Source organism: Acipenser ruthenus, chromosome 28, assembly GCF_902713425.1.
Source record: "Acipenser ruthenus chromosome 28, fAciRut3.2 maternal haplotype, whole genome shotgun sequence".
Taxonomy (NCBI): domain Eukaryota; kingdom Metazoa; phylum Chordata; class Actinopteri; order Acipenseriformes; family Acipenseridae; genus Acipenser; species Acipenser ruthenus.
In genome coordinates this window covers 6,545,155-6,572,062 of record NC_081216.1, presented here as the reverse complement: position 1 = coordinate 6,572,062, position 26,908 = coordinate 6,545,155, and the positions used below count along the sequence as shown (strand labels likewise).

General features: G+C 37.4%; 1 protein-coding gene across 5 annotated transcripts in view; it reads left to right on the top strand.

Moving 5' to 3' along the window:
- The first annotated feature begins 2,422 nt into the window (after positions 1-2,422).
- Positions 2,423-26,908, top strand: part of LOC117435182 (serine/threonine-protein kinase tousled-like 2) — a 52,067-nt gene continuing 27,581 nt past the window's right edge. The window contains exons 1-8 of one of the 5 annotated variants that reach the window (XM_034058205.3): positions 2,423-3,050; positions 4,600-4,682; positions 16,495-16,566; positions 21,980-22,049; positions 23,002-23,045; positions 24,228-24,323; positions 25,149-25,244; positions 26,646-26,738. In XM_034058205.3, the coding sequence (XP_033914096.1) occupies positions 4,602-4,682; positions 16,495-16,566; positions 21,980-22,049; positions 23,002-23,045; positions 24,228-24,323; positions 25,149-25,244; positions 26,646-26,738 (552 nt within the window). In that variant the 5' untranslated portion in view covers positions 2,423-3,050; positions 4,600-4,601. Of the gene's footprint in view, positions 3,051-3,285; positions 3,459-4,599; positions 4,683-16,494; positions 16,567-21,979; positions 22,050-23,001; positions 23,046-24,227; positions 24,324-25,148; positions 25,245-26,645; positions 26,739-26,908 lie in introns of those variants that run through there. The other 4 variants (XM_034058201.3, XM_034058203.3, XM_059002920.1 and 1 more) reach the window with 4 other exon arrangements.

Genomic DNA, 26,908 nt, shown 5'->3' with positions numbered 1-26,908 from the left:
TTTGGGGTGTAATTGTTTTGCGCCTCTAGTACAACATTTAAAAAAAAACAGCCATGCTTTTCTGTGGATGTTTTATCTATTTTACTCCAATCTACTTCTGTTAGTCTCTGTTTCATACCTTCCTAGTTTGCTTTTCTAAAATTGTAAACCTTAGCTTTAGTTATTACTTTTTGAGATTTAAAAATCACTTTAAATGAGACCATGTTGTGGTTCGAGTTAGCCAATGGTTCTCTGACCTCTGTTTTAGTTATTGTATCTTAGTTATTTGAAAAGACTAAATCAAGGCATGCCTCCCCTCTAGTCAGTGCCTTGACAAATTGCATTAGGAAGCAGTCATTTGTCATTTCCACCATTTCAATTTTGTCCTCCCCACCGGGTTTTCACGTTTTATATGGGGGAAGTTGAAATCCCCCATTAGTATGGCTTCTCCTTTGCTACAAGCATTTCTAATGTCATTGTATAACAGATTATTTTGCTCTGTGTCTGAATTTGGCGGTCTATAGCATGCTCCTATTATTATGCCCTTTGAATTTTTGTCCATTATTCTGACCCATATTGATTCGGCGTTGTTTTCTTCGTCCAGGTTTAATACCTGGACTTCAAGAATATTTCTTATGTATAGCGCTACCCCTCCGTCTCTCCTGTCCTGTCTGTCTTTCATATGCAGTGTATACACACTAATATTATATTCGTCTCCATCGCTCTCAGACAACCAAGTTTCTGTAACACCTATCACATCGTAGTTACTTGTTAGTGTAATAACTTCAAGTTCTAACATTTTGTTTCTGAGACTTCTAGCATTTAGATAAATTCATTTAATGGCTGTTTTACCTGAGTTGTTGCCTTTGTTTTGATGTGGTCACCCTTCTGTTTTTTTGTTTTCTCCCCCCTGCCTTTCTAGTTTAAATGCTTCTGAACCTCCTCAAGGATCCTTTCTCCGGTAGATTGGTTCCCTTTTTGTTCAAGTGCAGTCTGTCCCGCCTATAGAGATAGTCCTTGTTCTAGAATGTGTTCCAATGTTCAAGAAAGATGAAGCCTTCCTGTATGCACCACGATTTCAACCATGCATTTTGATTATGTATTTCCAGCTGTCCGTATGCTCCTTTGCAAGGTGCTGGCAGTATCCTAGAAAATACAGCAGTTTTGGTTTTGTCTTTTAATTTCCTTCCTAGCTCTCTGAATTTGTTTTGCAGGGATCTTGGCTTGTCTCTTCCAATGTTGTTTGTACCGATGTGGACGACTACTAACGGGTTGTCTCCTGTTCGTTCTAGGAGCCTGTCCACGTTCTCAGTGATGTGTGTGACAGAGGCTCCTGGAAGGCAGCACACTGTTGTAGTAAGGGGGTCCAAACTGAACTTGCTGTGTTTCTCAATATGGAGTAAAGAAGCAGGCGGCTGACGGTACATGCTTCTGAAAACACTAAAAATAATTGGCGACCACTAGATTTAAAAAGTTGGGAGGGAAAGGAGAGGAAGATCTGAGCATCATCAGTGTAAAGGTGGTAGTAGAAGCCAAAAGAGGAGATGAGAGTACCTAGCGAGAGGGTGTAGAGTGAGAAGAGGGGTCCCAGGACAGATCCTTGAGATACACCTGTAGAGAGATGGTGAGGGGAAGAGAGAGAGTCACATCAGGAAACCTGGAAGGAGATAGGAGGAAAACCAGACAAGAGCAGTGCCTGAGATCCCTAGGTCAGAGAGAGAGGAGAGGAGAATAGCATGATCAACAGTGTCAAAGGCAGAGGAGAGGTCAAGAGAATTAGAATGGAGGAGAGAGAGGCAGCCCAAGCAGAGAGGAGAGGCAGTGTGGTCCAGTGGTTATGGAAAAGGGCTTGTAACCAGGAGGTCCCTGGTTCACTGGTTCCTGGTTCACTGTGTGACCCTGAGCAAGTCATTTAACCTCCTGTACTCTGTCTTTCAGGTGAGATGTTGTAAGTGACTCTGCAGCTGATGCATAGTTCACACACCCTAGTCTCTCTAAGTTGCCTTGGATAAAGCTGTCTGCTAAATAAACAAATAATAATAATAGTACTGGATAGTAGAATTCTAAGGGTTACATTCTGAGCAACTGTTGTATGACTATTCAGTTTGGAGGACAAATGGCTTATTTACAGCTATTCTGTTTATTATCTTTGCCAGAAAGCTAACCTTTTTAGAACATTAAGAAAACAAAAGACACAGATAAGGGGAACACTCTGTATAGGGGTTTATACCAATACAAATAATAATACATACATAGCAGTGCATACTGTATATATTACTAAATACATTAATAATGCATTTGTTGCAAACATATATAGTTGCACCGTGATTTCTGCTCAGTGTCAGGTGTAATCAAAATTAAAAAATAATAATTCACACAAAATTTCAGGAAGAATGCTTTAAGCCTTTTGGTTGGTTGAGAAAGAGAGAAGGCGGGGTAAAAAAAAATAACCTAGAGAATATGGTCTCGCGAGAAAAAATATGGTTTCTCGATTATTGTTTACATTATTGAAAATAGAGAACCGAACCGGATTAACACCAATCGAATGAACAGGACCGTTCCTCCTTACTAGCAGAGAGGTCGGGGAGAGAGGGAGGCAAAAGTCGGGTGTAATAGAAGGGATTCTCTGAGTCTCTGGATTGGGAGACAGATCTGGGCTAACCCATTGAAAACAAAAAAAAGTCTGCAGTTTTTAATAGTGAAGCTGTAATAAACTACCAGGAGGACGGGACAGGTCATGTCTGAGCTAGCATAGTGTGTTTGTAGGCCGGGAGGAAAGGGTTACAAGAAAATAACAGAGTCCGTGCATCCTGCACTTTGAAGCGACAACTACGGGTCAGGAAAACTCGAGGATCTCCAGGCCGCTGGAGCGAAACCCCTGCAACAGTAATTCAGTGCCGCTGGGTTCATTAGGCAAGTGCATCTTGCCTTGACTTGACGGAGTGAGGACGGGGATCGAAGCGAGGCCTCACCGTGGTTTGGGAGTGTCGGGGGGCCGAGAACGGAAAGAGGATAATCAATCATCGGTCAGACCTCAATCCCGGGATCTGAGAAACACGAAACCGCCACAGGTAAACACGAGAGGGGGTAAACAACATCAGCCTTGGGGGGTAAAAACACGGTTATCTAAATTATTATTATCGAAATGTGTTGTTTATTATCAAAATTATAATCAATTATGTTGGTAGTAAATCAGTTGAGTGATTGATAACCATCGTGTTTTGGGGGACTGTACAAGTGAATAAAGTTGGGCTGTCAAGAGTTCCAGTATGGGGGATACATGGATTTGATCACTTGGGTCTGACAGCAGAGATGTATTTGTGGAGTGGGGTGATTTAATTATTTAATCACCGGATTTTATGTTTACTATAATACATTTTAAACTCGTGACATTTTTCAGGGGATATGGCCTAGGTCGCACGTTTAATCCCCGAACTGGTAGGAGTCCTGATCCGGCAGCTAGTTTGGGAAAAACTCGTGTAAGCACAGACAGTCGAGATAAGGGATGCTTTGAGAGCTTTCCAGAGATTTAAAATATACATGTAATAAGTTTCGCGGATTCTACAAAATGGTGTCTAAACATTGTTTTAGTTGGCAACTTTCATTATGGCAACCACGTATTGGCAATTGTCTTGGTTAAACTATTGTCAGTTTAATAAATACTAGTTAAATTAAACTATTACATTAAAAGGCAGGGTAATAGGGGAAGTAAACATTTCAAAGCACCATACAGTAGGTGCACTTTATTTATTTATTTATTTATTTATTTATTTATTTATTATTATTATTATTATTGTTATTATTATTATTTACTATTTATCACGTTAGATAAACCTTTAATTGGTAAAGCCTGAACATTCTGGAAAGGGGATTCAAGCTTAAAACAATTTGACACTTTATTCACAAATTTTGGGACTTGTTTTTCCAGAAGGAGGTCATATAACACTGATACTGTAGTTATATAGACAGAACTATGGCAACTGGCTAGACACCACTAATCAGACCTGGTCATTAGGAAAATGGATTTCATTAAGTCATAGCTATTTCTGTTGCCTGTTCTCTTTGTTTTTTTCAACAGTAACATAAACTGGTAGCTGCTGAGACACCAGATTGTTTTCATTACTTATGTTTCCTTGGAACCAATGTGTTTTGTAATAAGCAACATTTTTCAAATTGATAACCGTAGATGTCAGATTAGCAAGATTGTATGTGTGTGTTTTTTTCTGCCACTTGCTTGTGAAGTGATTTACAAGAAATCAGCTGCTGTTTCAGAAAGTTTTGTGTATCTGTGGGCGTGGATTAGGATTTAATAGTAGTGAGTCACAATGGGGACCTTTTTTATTTTTTAAATAGGCAGTCATGCCAAATGTTCTGTCCTGCAATAACATACGAATGGCAATTTTAATACATACATTTAACGCTGTTAAAGCATTTAAAAGACCCAGTCATTATGGATAAGGCAAGCCTATAGAGCTGTTGGCGTGGAATCTACCCAGACCACATGCTTGGGGGCCTAAAGTTTATATCTCTGCCAACTAGCCCCCCTCTCCTTTTCTGTGTCCTGTGAGTTTGCCATGACCCCTATTTATTTTTTATTTTTTTTTACCCTTGACCCCGTAGAAATGATGGAAGAACTGCATAGTCTGGACCCCCGACGCCAGGAACTTCTGGAGGCGAGATTCATGGGAGCTGGCGCCAGCAGAGTGAGTTAAAACCTGCAGCAGGTTCCTTTTGTATATTTTAATATATGGTAGTGTCAGAAAAGTAGAGGTTTTTCAAGCAAATCAAGAATGTCAGAAACATACAGTCCTTGCCATGGCTGTAAATTTACAACTGGAGCCATTGGTGTAGAGAAACAGTTGATAACCACAGCGTACATCAACAGTATGCACTAGGGATGTCACAGGATTACATTTTGACGGTATGATGACTGTGAAAAAATATACAGCGGTTATCGCCATGTCGCGGTATAATGTCATTTTTTAAATACATTTTTAAAATGGCTATTTAAAGAACTACACAATGGTCAACTAATATTTTTATTAATTAAAAAAATAAGTTGTTACTTTCTGTTTTAAAACAGCTGTGTTAAGCTGTTTTATTTAAGTGCTCTTACTGTAGTTCCTACAAAAGTTATTGTGAAAATCTAAATATTTTCCATCAATTTGAATTTGAACTGTATTGTGTGCAGAATTGCAGTTGAGAAACGCGATACTGATATAAATAATGTTAAATAAAGAGAATATTATGCACTGGCTATGCAAGTTTTCAGATCGCCTCTGAATTTAGTATTCATAATCCATAGTAAACTGTTCATCTGTTCTGTATTGGTGATACTTTATTAATGCATTTGAATTACTCATCAGCTTTACATTAAATGGCAAAAGAAAAATAAATGTAAAGGATATCGTTCATAGAACTGCCACTGATCAGTCTGTTTTGACCAAGTTAGATAGCTGCAGTTATTGACTTGGCCACAACGTGCTCCTGCAATACAAGTTTACTGTATAGCGTTTGCAAGCAGCTTATTTCATCATAATTTGATAAGCGGTTTTCTAGATATATAAATATTAGGGATGTCAATTAACTGCAGCACTGGAAAGTTTGCTCGAGGGCTTAGTTGTTATTGCATATAAAAAATGGCCTCCCTACTTTCCTATCAGTAGAAACTTGTGTCAAGTTACAGCAGATCTACAAATTACTAAATTTGAAACTTTGAAAATGTGCTCATTGTCATTGTAATCATATGCTCAATCTTGCATCCCTTTCTGAAATACTACTTCAGTTTAATATTTAGTGTGATAAACTCAATTTATGCATAAAGCTGTTACCTTTATTCTTTCGTCAACATTATTTATTTCTTAGCAGACGCCCTTATCCCTGCTTGCTACTTGAATTCTGAAGTGATGTGTTTGTGTTGTACACTGATGTAGCAAAATGTAATGTACTATTCCTTAAAAAAAAAAAAAAAAAAAAAAAAGGAATGACACTGTCATTCATATGACTTGTTTTAAATTGTTACGTTAGTCTACAAGTTCACAAATTGAACAAGCCATAGAAGTTAAACTGTATAGGCCTGCAATATTTTTCCATGAACACCAAAGCATTTCAGTGGTCTTCATGTGAGAACATACTATTTATTTTTTTGAGCCCCTCATTATTAGCCATTCATGTAATACCTGGTACTTCATAGTGTTCCATATACAATCCTATGCTCAATGACACTGGAGTAAATCCGTTTGACTGGGAGATTCACTGTTTATGTTCACAAAAAGATCAAAATCAGATGAGCTGGCTCTTGTGTGCAAAATACAATGGGGGTTGTAAATTGTTTAGAGTTTAAACGTTAGTAAAGTGTGAAACCGTTTTTAATTTTGCTTAATCGTTTAAACTTTGTCAAAAATGTGCAGGTCAAATATTAAGAATCGGGTGTCTGCAAATAACGGCTACTCATATATATATATATGTATATATATATATATATATTATATATATATATATATTTTAATTACTTCCTACTTTTGTCATGTGGCATATTGTCACTATTCACCTCCCAATGTCCAGCATGCTTTTGGTCACGTGACTAGTCTGCTTCTACTGAAGCTTGATCTATCGTGGAGGAGATGGGGCCCAGACATGCAAGCCAAATGTTAGGAAATGCGATAAAATTCGGGCTGAAAACATAACACGGTTGATTATTGAGACGATCACAAATGGCATGCAAGCAATTTAAATTGTGGAGGATACCGGATTCAACTCTAGTGTTGTTAATACGTTTTTTTTGTTTGTTTGTTTTTTAACAGAAGATTGCTTCCATTTTATCTATTTTTTGGATTTTTTTTTTTTACTGCTGTTAGTAAGATGTAATAGTTTGTTAGTACAAACTATTATTCTTAGTAAAATATTATTAGTAGTTGTAGTATTTTTTAAAAAGAATATTGATTCTTTGAATTAACGTGATACTGTACTTGGAATAAAGTCAGTTTGGTGTGAACATAACTAGTTCTTGTCTCTTTTTATATACAGTAAGTAGGATAAATTGGCGATTTTTGGATTTTAGCACTGTTTAAATAATTAGACTGCATAACATTTCTGTAATAATGCAATTAATGATCGCCCTCTTTTCGAAACAGACCATTATCGTACCGCCGAAGCTATTATTATTTCATATTGCTTCACTGTTTTTATACCTTAATTTATATATTTATTTGATTTCATTTTGTTATTTTTTTCTGTAAAACAACTGGGCTTTTAAATAAGCCAAGCTTTCATTTTTCATTACTAGCAGAATGTACAAACGAGATTGCCACATGTTAATAAACGACTATTCCTTATTAAAGCTGTAATGAAAAATAAAGCGTTTTGCTGAACACATTATTACAGTCGTTATTTTGTTTATTTTTTTTAGCAGACGCCTTTATCCAAGGCGACTTACAGAGACTAGGGTGTGTAAACTATGCATCAGCTGCAGAGTCACTTACAATTACGTCTCCCCCTATAGACGGAACACAAGGAGGTTAAGTGACTTGCTCAGGGTCACACAATGAGTCAGTGGCTGAGGTGGGATTTGAACCGGGGACCTCCTGGTTACAAGCCCTTTTCTTTAACCATTGGACAGCCTCCTATGACAAGTAACTGTATTTAAATTAATAAAGATGAGTTGCTTTGGCATTTAAATGAAAACATAACGCTTACGATTTAAAACCCCATTTAGTGGTTTCACAAAAAAAAAAAAAACATAAATTAAACCAATTTTACTATTAACGCGTTTCTCAGTTGTGATTGAGATACACAAATAGATTAACAGGTATCAATTGCAATTAAGGAGCGTAGAAATGCCGATTTAAAAGACCTATTTATAGACATGTATGCATAATTTATAGAAAGCTATTTATTTTGAAATGCTCAAAACCTTTGCAGCTAACGCTCTTCCCTTTTTCTCTGACTTCCGGTTTTCTCCTGCTGTCGAGACCGCACATCGAGGGAGACGCATACTACACCCCTTACACATCGTCTTTTAAAAATATTTTTATTTTAACGTTTAAACTATATATTTTTTAAAGTTTAAACTTGTATTAAATTAAACGGAATCTAGCATCCCTAGGGGACAGCTTCTGTATAGAAAATGGTGATATATGAACTGTTACCCCATTACCGTTCTTGCTGGAAAAATACAGCTCAAAGTTAGATTCTATTTATAAAGTTGTTTATCAGTTACTTTGATGTGGGTGAAACTTACATCTTGTGTACATGTAAATGTGATCACACCTGGGTTAAACTGCTGCAATTTTTACATATAAATTCTGAATGCTGCACTTAGGCTAAACTGATGTAATGACAGTGGGGGGGTGGGGAGGGAATTCCAAGATTTTAGGGGGTAATGGCAAAAAAAGGCACTTTTGCATATCAAGACCTATATATATTTTACAGCATAATCATTCACACTGGTGTTGCTTTAAAATAAGCTGCTTTCAGGAAGCTGTTCACTGTGACACAGAGCACTCCACTACTTTTGCCATTGCCTGATGTGAAGTTTTTGCATGCAGCAGAAGAAAAAGGTGCTTTTCTTTTTAACCAGCGCTCCATTTCTTTTTTTAAACTATTTACACTCAGCCCTATTTCCGCCTGTTTTTCACTGTTTTCATTTATGTATGTTTAACTACTGGATAGTTTGTACTGCATGCATGTAACATATAAGAACATAATAAAGTTTACAAACAAGAGGAGGCCATTCAGCCCATCTTGCTCGTTTGGTTGTTAGTAGCTTATTGATCCCAGAATCTCATCAAGCAGCTTCTTGAAGGATCCCAGGGTGTCAGTTTCAACAACATTACTGGGGAGTTGGTTCCAGACCCTCACAATTCTCTGTGTAAAAAAGTGCCTCCTATTTTCTGTTCTGAATGCCCCTTTATCTAATCTCCATTTGTGACCCCTGGTCCTTGTTTCTTTTTTCAGGTCAAAAAAGTCCCCTGGATCGACATTGTCTATACCTTTTAGGATTTTGAATGTTTGAATCAGATCGCCCCGTAGTCTTGTTTGTTCAAGACTGAATAGATTCAATTCTTTTAGCTTGTCTGCATACGACATGCCTTTTAAACCCGGGATAATTCTGGTTGCCCTTCTTTGCACTCTTTCTAGAGCAGCAATATCCTTTTTGTAACGAGGTGACCAGAACTGAACACAATATTCTAGGTGAGGTCTTACTAATGCATTGTAAAGTTTTAACATTACTTCCCTTGATTTAAATTCAACACTTCTCACAATATATCCAAGCATCTTGTTGGCCTTTTTTATAGCTTCCACACATTGTCTAGATGAAGACATTTCTGAGTTAACATAAACTCCTAGGTCTTTTTCATAGTTCCCTTCTTCAATTTCAGTATCTCCCATATGATATTTATAATGCACATTTTTATTGCCTGCATGCAATACTTTACACTTTTCTCTATTAAATGTCATTTGCCATGTGTCTGCCCAGTTCTGAATGCTGTCTAGATCATTTTGAATGACCTTTGCTGCTGCAACAGTGTTTGCCACTCTTCCTATTTTTGTGTCGTCTGCAAATTTAACAAGTTTGCTTACTATACCAGAATCTAAATCATTAATGTAGATTAGGAATAGCAGAGGACCTAATACTGATCCCTGTGGTACTTACCTCGCTCCATTTTTAGGTTTCTCCTCTAATCAGTACTTTCTGTTTTCTACAAGTTAACCACTCCCTAATCCATGTGCATGCATTTCCTTGAATCCCTACTGCGTTCATTTTGAGAATTAATCTTTTATGCGGGACTTTGTCAAAAGCTTTCTGGAAATGTAAATAAACCATGTCGTATGCTTTGCAATTATCCATTGTCAATGTTGCATCCTCAAAAAAGTCAAGCAGGTTAGTTAGACACGATCTCCCTTTCCTAAAACCGTGCTGACTGTCTTCCAGGATATTGTTACCATATAGGTAATTTTCCATTTTAGATCTTATTATAGTTTACATATAATAGAAGTCAGGCTTATTGGTCTGTAGTTACCTGGTTCGGTTTTGTCTCCCTTTTTGTGGATCGGTATTGTGTTTGCAATTTTCCAGTCTGTCGGTACAACCCCTGTGTCAAGAGACTGTTGCATGATCTTGGTTAGCGGTTTGTAAATAACTTCTTTCATTTCTTTGAGTACTATTGGGAGGATCTCATCCAGCTCAGGGGATTTGTTTATTTTAAGAGCTCCTAGTCCCCATTAACACTTGTGCCTCTGTTATGCTAAAGTTATTTAAAATTGGATAGGAACAGGTCGACATGTGGGGCATGTTGTCCGTGTCCTCCTTTGTAAAAACCTGTGAAAAGTAATCATTTAATATATTTGCTATTTTGACATTTGCATGATTTTGACATTTGTGTCTCTCAGACATTTAACCTCCTCTTTGAATGTTCTCTTGCTATTATAATATTGGAAAAACATTTTGGAATTTGTTTTAGCCCCCTTAGCAATATTGATTTCTATCTCTCTCTTGGCCTTTCTAACTTCCTTTTTCAAATGAAAGGCCACATAATTTCCTTTCATAATATGTAAGTTGCAACAGGATCTGGCATAATATACGTGGTAGAGATGAGAATATATGTACAAAAAAAACCCTGCTTTTCCAAAAAAATGATGGCTTAAAAACAAGAAACAATGCACCATTGAACCTCAATATGAAATTAGCATTGGGGGGGGGGAGTTCAAAACAAAGCCTGAGCTGTGAACTATGTCACATGATGAGAGGCTTAACTTCAGGCAGTCGTAGTTCCGGCTAGGAGTACCGCATACACACACTGAATATGTCATTGGAAAGCCCTGAGTGTGTACTTTTAAACAAGCCATGAACCAGGTGGCTTTTACGGTGCCTGAGTAATATGTGCTTAACTTTCGGTGCGCTGGCGCCCCAAAATGAATGGGGCTGAGTTTTAAGAGTTAAAGCGAGAGTCACTGCTTTTTCAAAACTGTTTACTATAATACTTAAAGATAGCAGCCGAGAATCATGTACGAGAGAATAGTCTCACGGTACTTAAAATATCCAGCACTACTTTTATTTATTTATTTATTTATTTATTTATTTATTTATTTATTTATTTTAACCAGAACTACTCAGAATGCAGCTCATAGTGCTTTCTTCACTGACACCCACTTCATTAGAGATTGTTGTAGTGTTTCAGGCATTCTAAATTGTGTTAAAAATACAGTAGCTTGGTGTCTTAAAATAACTCTGCAGGATTTTCCCCGCACTGAAAGTTGCAGATATCTGGAGCGACTTGGAAAATGCGCGATTACGCACTGAAATTCAAGCCCTGGTATGACAGGCAGGTAGACAGACAGGCACGATCAGTTCATTTACTTTCACTTTTCTGTCAGCTGCACTTGCAAATGCTTTGCACGTATTATAAAGTTACAGCTGCACAACCACAAAGCACATTAGAATGAAAAGCTGCCATGAACGTCTGGAAAACCAAATAAGAGCCCTGTGAAAATGTGGTTTAATGCTAACAAGAGGCAATACAAATGTTTCAAAGATGGTACTTGTACGTGTAAATGGTACATGCAAGTTACTGTAATGCCTGTAGGCTACCAAGAGGGCATTAGGTATATTAGATTTGTGTTTGCATTACATTTAAAATAAACAGAAAAATTACAAACTGAGGTTTTAAAACTGTACTAAAGTTATACAGGAGGACAGGAGAGGCCCATGTGAAATGTATTTTATATTTTTATCAAGATTTACAAAACCCGATTGTGATTATCTGAAATATACTGCAATCTGCACATCTTTATTTTTATTAATGTATAGTATTTATACTGTTGGCATTGCAAAAACTACAATTATAGTCACTGTTCTGAATAATCAATTAGCCACTGAACTGAAGCACAACTCAAAGCACTGTACGGTTAATTCAGTATTTCTATCGTAAATAAAATGAAATCACTGTGTTTGTTAGTCAGTATTTTGAACTGTTACGACTCATGCACTGTGATAAATGAACAGCTTAGTTCAACGGTCTTGCTGGAGAACTTGAGTGGGGATGCAGCTGAAGAACACTTCAAAAGGTGCCGTCTTTGTTGTATGACAGGGCACTGCCGGCTGTAGCATTGTTTTTTAGTCTGGTCCGGATCACTAGAATAGGCTATTTCTTTGGTGTGCAATATTTACAATTGCTTTAAGCCCTGCTGAATATTAAAGTGTTATAAAACCCCCTGCAGTGTAAAGAAACATGTTACTTTACCTCTGTTGTATCCTGTGTTGTCCATATCATAGCAACTTATTTTTGCAATGTATATATTTTTATCAACATATTCCTGATGTAATTGTGATATTTTTGTTTATCCAGACAACAAGGTAGATAAACTTGGTGCGCTGGTTGAACTGATTGGCATGTTGTGGGAACTGAAAACAGCATTGTTGCAGGAGGGAGCATGGTCTGAATACACTTTGATATTTTTTTTTCTTCTCCTGGCTAACATTTCAATATAAATGTTGAGAAATGTATGTTAGGATCCAGTTAATTTATGACCCATGATATGATTTAAAACTGAAAAAAGTCAGTAATATGTTTAAAATATAATGCTGCGATACGAACATAATGGGACACAGCTAATTTAACGTGGTGCTTTTCTTGTAAACTTTGCAGGGTGTTCTGTAACACTTCAAGCTGTAAAAACTTGTAAATAACATGTTCAGGTATCCACTTTCTAAATACAGTAAGATGGTCCAAGTGAGAATAGATGTACAGTAATCAATACAGTACACCCTCGCTATAACGAACCTGTTGGGGTCCAAGACATTTTTTCGTTATATCGAGGGGTTCGTTATAGCGAAAGAACAACCGAAATGAATGACAAACTCTTGGAGTAAGCCAATTAGATGATATTGTGAATACAAGTATAATTACATGTACCTGTTCGTTTTAATGTACGCAGTATTCTGCCTTTGCTTTATCTAGTTCGTTAAAGAATTAAAACGCAGTACAAAAAGATAAATACCGAATTGAAGCTAAATTTTTATTCAAATCTAAATCCAACACGCAAGAATCCCAAACTGAGCTTTTATTCCAAATCAACCCGACATGAAAAGTTTGACATGGAAAGTTAATCAGATCCTCAAGTTTTTTTTGTTGTTTTTTTCTTTAATCAATTTTGCTTTGCCACATGGTTGCTGAACAAGCCAAACAACAGAGTGCTTTTTGACAACCTACAGTGCTGTGAAAAAGTATTTGCCCCCTGTCTGATTTTCTGCATTTTTGCATATTTTTGACACTGAATGTTATCAGATCTTCAACCAAAACCTAATATTAGATAAAAGGGACCCTGAGTGAACAAATAACACAAACATTTGATACATTTCATTTATTTATTAAAGAAAGTTATGCAACACCCAATGCCCCCGTGTGAAAAAGTAATCTCCCCCTTAGACTCAATAACTGGTTACTCCACCTTTAGCAGCAACAACTGCAACCAAATGCTTCCTGTAGTTATTGATTAGTCTCTCACAGTGCCGTGGAGGAATTTTGGCCCACTCCTCCATGCAGAACTGCTTCAACTCAGTAACATTTGTGGGTTTTCGAGCATGAACTGCTCGTTTCAGGTTCTGCCACAACATCTCAATGGGGTTTAGGTCTGGACTTTGACTAGGCCATACCAAAACTTTAAATTTGTTGTTCTTCAACCATTCTGATGTAGACTTGCTTGTGTGTTTCGGATCATTGTCTTGCTGCATGACCCAGCTGCGCTTCAGATTCAGCTCATGAACGGATGGCCTGACATTCTCCTGTAGAATTCTCTGATACAGAGCAGAATTCATGGTTCCTTCAATGGTGGCAAGGCGTCCAGGTCCTGATGCAGCAAAGCATCCCCAAACCATGACACTACGACCACCATGCTTGACCGTTGGTATGAGGTTCTTACTGTGGAATGCAGTGTTTGGTTTTTTACCAGACATAACGGGGCCCATGTCGGCCAAAAAGTTCCACTTTTGACTCCTCTGTCCATAGAACATTGTTCCAGAAGTCTTGAGGATCATCCAGGTGCTTTTTGGCAAACTTGAGACGAGCATTCATGTTCTTAGTGAGCAATGGTTTCTGCCTTGCTACTCTGCCATGAATCCCATTTTTGTCCAGTGTCTGTCTGATGGTGGAGTCATGAACACTGACCTTAGCCGAGTCGAGAGAGGCTGGCAGATCCCTGGATGTTATTCTAGGGTTCTTTGTGACTTCCTGGATGATTTTACGTCTTGCTCTTGGAAAGATTTTGGCAGGACAGCCACTCCTGGGAAGATTCACTTTGTCACAAACTTTCTCCATTTGGACAATATGGCTCTGACTGTGGTTCAGTGGAGCCCCAGAGCCTTAGAAATGGCTTTGTAACCCTTTCCAGACTGATAAGCATCAACAACTTTTTTTCCAGAGGTCTTCAGGAATTTCTTTTGTTCGTGGCATGATGTGCCTCTAGAACCTGTGTGCTGACAACTTTACTCTGATGGTAAGGGCCAAAGTTAGTCAGATTTATAATAGGCAGGGCTGGCCCAAATCAGGCCTGGTTGTTGACCAAAGTACTCAAACAGCTGACTCTAATTATCCCTTTATTGCATGTTTGATTACCTTGCACACCAAACAAATGAAAGAAGCACCAAACTTTGGTGTCATTTTTTCTCTCAGACTCCCTCTATATACTACTACAACCCCCCAAAAAATCTGACCAAATACAATGTCAAAAATGTGCAAAAATGCAGAAAATCAGACGGGGCAAATACTTTCACGGCACTGTATATTCACGACAGATATGCCTGCATTACTCATTTAAAAAAAAAAAAAATGATAGTTTCCAGTTTTGTTGCAACATAAAATGATTTTCGTTTCAGAGGCAGTTACACAGCACGTGCTTCTTATTTAGACAAAAGAGTAGGCTTCACTGCAGAGGTGGCATCCTGTGCCTACAGACTGGGATGTTGACGTTGCGAGCAGTTGTAAGGTTAAACAGAAATATTGAGAAATGTGTTACTGTATTTTAATAGGAGTTGCAGATGGACTGGGACATGAAGACGCAGATGTTTCCAGACCTGGGAGGTGTTTCATACTGATACCAAATTGCTATTACTTTTGCTAAAACGATGGTGTAATTAAGATATTTAACTAAAGTATCATTTCTATGAAGTGAGATTATACTATCAAAAGCCCAAACTTTGAAAGCACAAATCTCACTGAAACAATTTAATTTTAATCTATAATGTGAAAGTTCAGTCGCAGATTCCAAATTGTGACAGGTCAAAACTTGCAGAACTCAGAAATCAGAAAGTTAATTAAAAATTGAATATCAAATGCTAGTTAAATTCTTTTAAATCCAAGATAGAGCATAAACTCAAATTTCAAAACCCTGTAACTGCATTAAAACTCTGTTTGAAACAGTAAGGTAACACAGCCGATTGCCTAAAATGATCAGTACACCAGGACTGATTTTCCTTCTCCCCCCCGCCCCCTTGGATGGGGAGCCAAATGCATTTCCCCATCTAAAAATTAATGGATGTGTTACTGCAGTTCTAATTAAGGGGACCTTGTATGAGTTTGCAAATCTGCTGTCACATCTACAGCAACTTCATTGTCAATGTTACAAAAACTGTCAACTAAGATGACTGACACATTTGTGATCGAAAAAACCTGGTAAATTCTTTCTAAAATAAACGTTGATATTAATCGTCAATTTGGCAAAAAAAAATAAAAATTGAATAATAGCAATCCTAATCATAACAAGTCATTGATATGTGGTGACTGTCTGCCAGTCCTACCACTAGTTTGTACAGTCATTCTTAAATTTGTACATAACTAGAGAACTGCTTATCCAGTTATGATTAAACTTGAAGAGGATATTCTTTAGTACAAGTTACAGTATAAAAACTCTGGGGGGGTAAATGGAGGCATCTTGTCTCTCTGTCTACCACACTCTTACATATTAAGAGAAACTCAAACTTGGTTTTGACATTCTGTGTTATTGAGAATCATTAGTACACTGACAATGGTACTACTTTTAATGTTTGCCTACTTAGTTTCTTATAGTTTTAACTTATTGAGTGTAAATATTACATGTGCAAACAGTGGTGATTTACTTTTTCAAGTTACTGATAGCTCAAATTTTGTGTTTACAGCTGTGGCAGACAATGAGTGTAACTGATAAACTTGCTTAAAAAAATGAAATGTTTGGTATATGATTTTCTCAGAGCTATTATGAGTTCATTTATCAGACTGTAGTTGTGTTTGAAAATCAACAGTCGGTGTTGTCCAGACTTTCATCTGGTGTTTCATTGACATCACATTGCAGCACATTCACCAGCTATTTATTTAACTTGTCTGAAACACTACTTTATACCATCTGGCACAAAGTCCAGCAGTGGGTTTACAGAAGAGTGTGAGTTGTTATGAGTAACAGTTTTAAACAATACAGATCTAATGCTAGCTTTACTACTGTTTTTAACTGCTCTTTCTCATTTGATTCCTCTGTTGTTTCTTTCAGGGTCCAGTAAATAATGAGTCTTCCAACCAGAGTTTGTGCAGCGTGGGGTCTCTCAGTGACAAGGAGCTGGAGGTTAGTATGTCCCCATGTAGCAGTTCAGATGTTTGTAGCTAATTCCATAAATCTTACCTGCTGTACTCTTCCATTGTTATATAGGTCTCAAATATCCAATTTTGAAAGAAACTTGGTTATGCTAAACATGATATATTTAAACATGATATCTGAGACTGCACTTGCTTAAAGAAATCTCAGTTTGCGAGCCATGCTTTCAGTTAGTGTTGCACTTGCTTGGTCAGTGTGAAATTGTCTCCACCTCTTCCTGTCATTAATCAGACAGCTCTTTCCTGTATTTTACTGACATGCTTTAAGCCAGTATCATGACCGAGAAGAAACTGAGATGAAATGACCCAGGAAGTGCAAGCATAGCAGCTATCCTGAGAATATGGTATAGAAACGAAGAGAGCTTTTTTTTTTTTTTTTCTAACCTAAAGTAGTACCAGATAAAATGAAAATGCTTTCTGTAACGTGTTTCTTTCAAAACTGGGTCAGTCCATGTTAGGTCAATTGCCCTCGAAAACCGAAGGTTCATGGATTTTGTGAGTGGTCACCAAATATTTGACCCGAAATGGCTCCCAAATCAGACCAATGACATAAGTGCCAATAACTTTTTTTTTATTATTATTATTGTTAATGCTACAGTAAAAAGTAAACTATTGTTGGAAAGCTCTCTTTGTGCTGTATCCAAATGTGTCATTTTTTTTATATTTTGACCTTGACTTGTTGAGCTTTGACCTCACTTGGACTGTCAGCCCAACATGGATGACCAAAATCAAGGTTGGATACTGAAGTTCACACCTCATTCTAGGTTTGTACCAAAAATCAGCCTGGGATCTTCATGGAATCAGGAGGTATTCACTCTTTACATTGTGTCATTGTAGTTTCATGGGTGACACATTTAGGAATGACTGGAAAAGAAAAATAACTTACTCAACTTGTGCTTTTTAATAATGTAGTAAAATTGGCACATCACAGTATGTGAATGGTTATGATTCATACACATAGTGTGGAAAGGCTAATGTGAAGAGAGAGGTTCACTTAAATGGCAAAACGTGCAACATTATTACAGTCTATATTGACTCAGTTGTTGATCTTCTTGAGCACTGTTGTTGCCTCCTGCAGTTCTTTCTCTGGCAACTTGTAGGTTCTTCCTGTTGCTGTGGTGGGGGTCACCAACAGGAGGATTTGGTCTTGGACACAACCAAGATGTCTGAATGTCGTGGTCCAGCAGGATGCAAAAACATGATTGACCTCAATTTCTGGCAGACGTACTTCAACAAAGTCAGCCATCATTTGCAATTGTATTCGCAGGCAACATTGTATTCGCAATATCTTCCATCAGGATAAGCTCTCTCAGGCTGCTAACTTTCAGAGTTTTCTCCACATCTTGGGCAGAGTAATCCCTTCCAGTCAATTTTGAGAGGGATCCAGCAACTGGACAGAAGGAATGGAACTGGTGTGTTCCTGTTATCGTCACTGATGTATTGAGTTGAGCTTGCAAGATTTTCTCCTCGGTGTCAACTTCATCTGTTCTGATGTATTCAGAATGAATACTGGGGAGGGCATCCCTAGCCCATTCAAAAAGGACTCTTGGGGGGAGGATTGGGTCATTCGGCCAGTTCCCGTGGCTCTGTTGCAAAGAAGTGCCATACTGGTGGCATTCCGAAGTCATGCTTGTAATGTGCAAGGTTGATTTAAATATTTTCTGTTCTTGTACTGCAAAGCAGCACCATCTGAGAAGTAAAACCGATATTTCAGCTCAATCTTTGTTTTCAGATATGCAAGGAGCCTCTTCACAAATAAATGGACAGCAATATATATATATAGATATATACACAATGGACAGTGTATATATCTATATATATCTATATCTATATATCTATATAGATATATAGATAGATAGATTGATTTATTTTGTCATCTACAATCACCTTTAAATTATGGCTACAACCCCAGTTTCTCCAGTATGTCACCTTGAATCAGGAATTGTTTATGATAATACTCTAGTCCAGTCTCCAACATGCCAATTGCATGAAGGTGCTGCTGTCTTGACAGACGTGGCATAATGTTTTTTTTCTGTGATTTATTTTATTGCTTGCAATTCAACAGCTGAAATTACTCCATATCCAGTGTCCAATCAACTGTCTCACTAATTAGGTGATTAAGTGCATATGCTCAGTCATAGTCACTTAAGCATATCATGGTCCAGGATGAATGATCGAGTAATTAAAAAGAAACCAAAAATAGTTTCCATATTGTCCATCATTTTATATACATTATTTGTTTTTTAAATACATGTGTTCTAATAGTAATAAGTTTCTTTTGATGCTCAAAAAAAAAATTATATATATATATATATATAAACATTTTGTGTTAAAGCACACATTTCTCTAGTTAAACAGGAGCAGTACACAAGGTAGTGATAATCTATTCTAAAAGAAAACATAGATAAATTAATGCACCTCGATCTGTATTACGTCTGTTATTCGTATAAAATTGTAATGTTTTTAACAGTTATTTAATTTTACTTTTTGGTCTATAAAAATATACTTTTTAAGTTGTATCCACGTTGTTTTGTAGTACCGTAGGTATTTGTGCTCTACTGTCCAATACAATTTGCATTGTGGGCCTTGCGCGTATCTACATGGGGCGGTACAAACCATAGTTCTCTATCGTGAAGCTAGTAATGTGTTCCCGCTTTATGAAAGATACTAATAATGTACGTGTTAAAAAAAAAAGAATACCGGTAATTATGTACGTGTTCACTCAGCGTCGGTCATATACTGCAGCATAAGGTATCAGAAAAATGCTACTGCATAAAAAAACTAGAGTTATACTACCAAATATATGTTAACTTCAAGCCTTGATAATATATACAACCTATATAAAAGTCACTGCACGACATTTTCAGAAGTTGACGTGCTTGCCTTTTTTTGTGTCTCATGAGATTCTGGCTTGTGCAGCACAATGAGTTTTTGTCCCAGATAGCTTTCCATAGAGATCACTATGCGTGCTCGCCCATAATCTGGTTTGTTTACTTTTTGCTGTCTCAAACTTTTAAATAGAGACTCAGGAGCTGCTGTGTGGATCCTGTGTTTTTTTTTAATATATTAATCTTGCATATCACACAGAGCTGTTTTTCATTTGCCATGTTTTTAAACTGTCGTGCAAATTCTGGTGAGGCGGTAAATAAGTGCAAGGTATTTTTGTCATTTGTAGTGTATACAAAAATCTGATTTTTGTATCTGAATACATGTAAAAAAATATTTGTTCAAATATTCAGATTGAATATTTGTCCCAGCACTAATAATACTGCACCTACGACCTCCAGTTTTGCTGCAGGCCACCACAGACAGCATACCAAAGAGGTATGACAAGGTATGCTTCTCTCAATAGAGATCCATTACAGGTGGAGCCCAGTATAACATTTTCACTGTCACATTGTTTTGAACCCCAGTTTAAAAACCATTTGATCGGATATGACGTACCCCTAAGATTATGCTACTTGGGATCATTTGCTTTTGGGTTCTAATTAAGAATGTTGCAGTAGAATCTGAGAGCTGGGTTAGTTCATATTTTGCAAGAAAAAATTATGTGCAGAAAATGGGTGCTTCACTTTTCAGGTTGTTGCTGCAGTTGCACCACAATAATCACATTTAAAAGTAAATTGGTTAGTGATTCCATGACACCTTCAAATATTTATGAAGTCAAACTGCTCGTCCACATTATTATCACGGTACAAGCAGCAGATCTGGCTGGTCAGCAATGCAAGATCAGTCAAGGTCAAGTGCCTCAGATGTACAGACGTGCTCAAATTTGTTGGTACCCCTCCACAAAAAAGGAAGAATGCACAATTTTCTCTGAAATACTTTTGTCAGTTTCAAGTTAATTGGCATCCATCATTGTTTATTCCATATTTAATAGAAATCAGACTTTGCTTTTGATTTTTTATTCAACATAATATTGTAAATAATAAAACAAATGAAAATGGCATGGACAAAAATGATGGGACCGCTAACCTAATATTTTGTTGCACAACCTTTAGAGGCAATCACTGCAATCAAACGTTTTCTGTAGCTCTCAATGAGACTTCTGCACCTGTTAACAGGTAGTTTGGCCCACTCTTCCTGAGCAAACTGCTCCAGCTGTCTCAGGTTTGATGGGAGCCTTCTCCAGACTGCAAGTTTCAGCTCTTTCCATAGATGTTCGATAGGATTCAGATCAGGACTGATCAGGAAGGCCACTTCAGAATAGTCCAATGTTTTGTTCTTATCCATTCTTGGGTGCTTTTAGCTGTGTGTTTTGGGTCATTATCCTGTTGGAGGACCCATGACCTGCGACTGAGACAGAGCTTTCTGACACTGGGCAGTACGTTTCGCTCCAGAATGCCTTGATAGTCTTGAGATTTCATTGCGCCCTGCACAGATTCAAGGCACCCTGTGCCAGGCGCAGCAAAGCAGCCCCAAAACATAACCGAGCCTCCTCCATGTTTCACTGTAGGTATGGTGTTCTTTTCTTTGAAAGCTTCATTTTTTCGTCTGTGAACATAGAGCTGATGTGACTTGCCAAAAAGCTCCAGTTTTGACTCATCTGTCCAAAGGACATTCTCCCAGAAGGATTGTGGCTTGTCAATATGCATTTTAGCAAATTCCAGTCTGGCTTTTTTATGTTTTTCTGTCAAAAGTGGAGTCCTCCTGGGTCTTCTTCCATGGAGCCCACTTTCGCTCAAAAAGCGACGGATGGTGCGATCAGAAACTGACGTACCTTCACCTTGGAGTTCAGCTTGTATCACTTTGGCAGTTATCCTTGGTTCTTTTTTTACCATTCGCACTATCCTTCTGTTAAATCTGGGGTTGATTTTCCTCTTGCGGCCGCGCCCAGGGAGGTTGGCTACAGTTCCATGGACCTTAAACTTCTTAATAATATTTGCAACTGTTGTCACAGGAACATCAAGCTGCTTGGAGATGGTCTTGCAGCCTTTACCTTTACCATGCTTGTCTATTATTTTCTTTCTGATCTCCTCAGACAACTCCTCTCCTTTGCTTTCTCTGGTCCATGTTCAGTGTGGTGCACACAATGATACCAAACAGCACAGTGACTACTTTTCTCCATTTAAATAGGCTGAATGACTGATTACAAGATTGGAGACATTTATTCTATGACATACCAAAGGCATGCAAGTATACATGATAAAATAGCTTTTAATTTCATCACTTTTCAGGAGGAATGAAGCATTATTTCAATGAGCTGTAAGGGTACCAACAAATTTGAGCACGTCTGTAGGTATCTTGTGCGGTGTGTGGGAGAGTTTGATTTACTAGTAAGGTACTATAATTAGTTTCAGACCCTGGTCATTAACTAAACCCTGAACCATCACAGATTGTTCATAAGGAAAACATTTGAATTTGTCAATTTCTCTATTCAATAGACTCCTGAGAAAAAACCGAATGAACAGAGGAACAGGAAGCGAAAAGTAGAGCCGTATGACACCAGCCAAGGTAAAGGCTCTTTTTTCTGTGAATATATCTTTATATATGGCGGTATCATAGGTGATATAAAACCACACTCATGGTTAAGTCTTAACAAGTATGTTGTTGCCTTTTAGCACAAAATGAATGTCCAGTAGTTCTGAGTAGAAGCTACATAATAGAATTAGACAGCATGTTTTGATAAAAGTCTTTGTCAATCAAGTCTTTGGCTTCAGTGTTACAAGATTTGGCACACATTAAGAACATAAGAAAAGTTACAATCAAACCAAGGTAATACACGAATGCTTCCCTGATTCCTAGTTGATCCCAGAACTTTAAAATGTATTAAGTTTCTTTTTGTAGTATTTTTTATTTAATTTTTTTCCCTTAAATTCAGCACAGTTATGGATGACCCCAGAACTGTCTGGTTGGTTCTTAAAGGATCTCAATGATTCAACAGCGACAACATGGCTTGCACTGACGGATTTATAACCCTTAACATTATGTTTATGTTTATAAATAAACAGCTGCCCTGTTGTGGGAACAGAAAGAGTAGCTTGGATAAAAGCCACTAAGGATACTGGGGTGTTAAATTAGTTCAGGACTAGGAGCCAAGTAAATTGATGATACCAAGTGCAATTCATATTTGAAAATACATTTCAAATTACCTGCAGTAATACAGCCCTTTGCAGCAAGACCACACTGATTCTTGTGTGTTATAGTTAGATTCAGATGTTGGGATCCAATGTATGTTATGTTTAAGGTACTTGTTCTTAAGATTGTGTCTCTGTGCCTCTTCATTCCCCAATGCCTGCACACAGATAGCAATGTTTTACCATTCCTGGCAAACTGACGGTGGCTGTGGTAACGGCACTGAAACGGCATTGATTATACCATCAGAGCACTGTGCCGTTGCTGTTGGCTCACTGTTTATATATTCCTGCCAGCATTCCAGAATAAATATTAGTTTTTCCTTTTCTAGGGAAAGGCACAACAAGAGGGCATAAAATCAGTGATTACTTTGAGGTGAGAAATATATATAGATTTTTAAACTTCGGTTTTTCCTTTTTTGTTTCACAGGGGAATCCATATAGAAATACATTACAATAGGGATGGAGAGACTTTATTTTGTTTTATAATACATGAATATCTAAATATTCATTTACACTTTCAACAAAAATGTAAAAATGAGAAATGCCAGATTTATTTATAATCTTCTCCATCTTAACAGTGTGTCTTGTTTTGGTGCTTCCAGCGTGGGATCAAGAGTTTAGTAGTCTGTTTTGATACTGGTTCTGCAATCTAAATAATGCATACTGTGAAAACCCTGCAGTGTTACAAGAAACACATTACTTTATCTTTGCTGTGTCCCGTGTTGTCTGTATCGCATCTTTTGAAATTTTAAATCATGTGAACTGGGAATACATTTACTCTGGAGTGTTCCCTAGGATAAAGAGAATTTATCTTCTACGGATCGCAGTGTATCCAGATCATGCCCCCCCCCTCCTGCTGCAGTGCTGGTTTTTCTGTTCCTATAATATGCTACTCATTTCAATCAGAGCCACCAGCAAAGTAACTCCCTAGATGATTTACCCATGATGTGTCAATAAAAATATCAAAATATGGATTATGTTGAATATGTATTGCTGCACACAGGCTACAGCAAAGTTAAAGGAATGTGTAACATGTTTACTATTCCAGATGATTGGAGTTTAGAGGTTTAATTTTTTTTTTTGTTCTCTAATATTAGTGCTGTGATAGATATTGGGGTTTTCATCATCAAATATTCAATCAAAATTTAAAATAATATATTTTCATATTATTTGTTTGAATTGGCCAAAAAACAAAAGTATAATTTTGTATTACAGTAAAAAAAAAAAAAAAAATCTCTCCGGAGTAAAACAAACCTGGTACCCCATCAAATTATCTTCAAATAACAATGAAAGAGAGAAACAGTACATTTATTTCAGACATGATTTATATATTGTTTTCCTTTGCATGATATATATTTTTATACAGTCATTTATAAATACGGTAATTTAATATGAACAAATCATATTTTGCCACAAATACAGTGTTTATTTTAAATATTCAAATATTTGTCTCAACACTAAGCAATATTGTAATTTAAATAAAGCTATTGTTGTTTTGGACGTGCTGAAGTGTTTGACTCGCCTGGTCGGTAACCCTGGGTTTTCTCTGTGCCAGTTTGCAGGTGGCAGTGGCCCGGGAACGAGCCCTGGCAGGAGTGCCCCTCCTGTGGCACGGTCTTCACCACAACATTCCTTATCCAACCCCCCTTCCGTGAGTATTCAGCCTCCCTCCTGCAACAGCTTCCACAACCACTTGCTTATCTGCTGAAGACTACAGCTATAGTTACATTCCATTTGCACATTTGGATGTGAACACATTCAACCCCCTTCAACCCCAATCCATTCCGCTGAATATTAAAGTGAAACACACCAGTGGTGCTTTTCTCTAGAGTCTTTCTGAAATGTTGGATTTAAAACCCACATCTTGTAGATTTGGCTCATTTTAGCTTCCAGCACGAGAGAAAAGCCCCAGTGACTGGTGTGTGATTAAAAAAAAAAAAAATTAAAAAAAATATATATATTACACAATATTACCTACATGTAACTTTGGAAATGAGAAGCAGATACATTGGCCTTTTCAGTGGAATTTTTTTCAGTATTTTATATTTTTTTGATGATTCACCCCAAGTTCAAAAGGGTAACTTTACTTGTTTTGATTTATTAGAATGTTTGGATCTTCATACATTTTTCAATAAAATAACACCTAATACAAGTCTCTAGCATTACCCCCCCCCCCCCCCCAGCCCGCCGCTTAGAACAACCCTAACCACACAGTGTGGTGCAAATCCGAGGGGGGGATGTTAATGCATTTGTGCTGTACACTTAGTCTAATAATCAAATACATGTTGAAGTCATTTTTTTTTTTAAAGTGACTAAGGGCCTAATATGATGGCTTTTCTGATTTAATTACAAACATTCCCAACATGTTTTAAGCTTAAACATTTAAGCAAGCATTGGAATTTAACCGTTTAGGAATTTTAATGGAAACTAACTACCCTAGTCTCATGTATAACACATACAACTTGTTAATCTTCAGGTACAGCAAGGCAGCCCTTCATCTACAGGCTCGGCAAACACTGATCATTCCTGCAGCTCCCAGAAACCCATCTCTGTCCTGCACAAATCCACACAGGTAAAGAACTTTTGTCTTTTTTTTTTTTTCCCCCCGTCGAAGCGACAGAGCTATGAAACAGGACCATTTTTTTTTGTTAGTGTACACAATGTGGCACTCATTTACTGCTTTTCAGAGAGTATTTTGAAGTAGTGTGATTGCTCTTGAATTAACCCTTTGCGGTCCATTGTCAGACTGGGTCCGACATTGCAATTATTCCTCTCAGGTCCTTTGTTGGACTGGGTCCGACATCATTATAGCAACGCAAAAAAATGGTGTTTAGTCGTTTTTTCTCCGGAAAAAGCCGAGAAAACCAAATTGCCGAGTGGGAGCGACAGGAGCCGAGACAAGTCGAGGAAAAAAAAAAAAAAAAAAAAAAAGGCGTATCTCATGAATAGTCATATATGCCCATGGTATCAGATAACGGGGCGGTCATAATAAACAAGCTGGCTGAGTGCGTCAGCGCACAGAGACTATCATGGACATTTGCAGAGCTTTTTTCAGATGTTATAGTAATAAAATAATGACTTGGATCGCATTATTGAGGAGTTTGGTGATAAAACGAGTGATCGGGAGATGATCGATCGGTATGTACGACTATTATTTTTTATTATTATTTATTTCTTAAATAGGTGAAAGCTGTAGCGAACGAAAGGGTGGGGCGGGGCTGGAGATGCCTAGTGAGTGCTTTGTTGATATGCAGGGCCATTTAAACCCGTTTGACTGTGGAAAAAAATACTTTTAAACAGCGCGTCGAAAATTAACTGCGCGTGTGAAAATTAATTAGACCTGGCGTGCCTGACGTGCACTTAATAAATGGACTGCAAAGGGTTAATCACTCTAAATGCAAAAAAAAGAACAGGTTGGCAAACCAGCCTGATCCAGTCTTAGGTAATGTAAGTCATGTGCTGAGAACTGCTGCAGCACTACCTTTCATACACACACACACACACACACACGTACGTGACACATACATCCTGCTTTTGTAAAGTGTACATATTTCAATTACCATTGTTAGTCGCTGGTCATTTTTTAAGAAGCTGGATCTGTTTAGCTCAAATATTGGTACACATTTATAGTTAGCTTTATCTGTGCTGTAAACCTTGTAAAGTTATTTTTTATACTTAATCTACAATCAAACAGCTGTTTTTGTATTTGTTTAAGTTAAGTATTGTGGTTAAAGCAACTAGTTTTATGATGGTGCTTCATAAGGGTTAATATGAAAGTAAAACTGATATGAAGCCAGCTGTTCCTAAATATACATTACTGTACACCTAGATAATGAACAAGTCCTGTTTATGTGACTTGTTAAAGAAAGGCAAATGAAGATATTGAGAACAAGACAGAAATTAGATGGGGGACATGGAGACCTAGCAGAAGTAGTTTCTTGTTTGTTAACATTGTGTGTTGGTGTACTTGCAGTCAGACCTCACAATAGAGAAGCTCACTGCCCTGGAAAACAACAAGAACTCTGACCTAGAGAAGAAAGAGGGCAGGATAGATGATTTATTACGGGTAAGAATGATGTTTCCTCTGTTAAGCATTTAATACACACTGTGTAGGTTAAGAACCAAGAGGCAAGCAATGTACATATGTACCTTGCATTCTCATTATCCCTTGCACTCGTTGCCATTATTGGTCTTGGTCATCATCTTCATTGTTGGAAATTATTATTATTATTATTA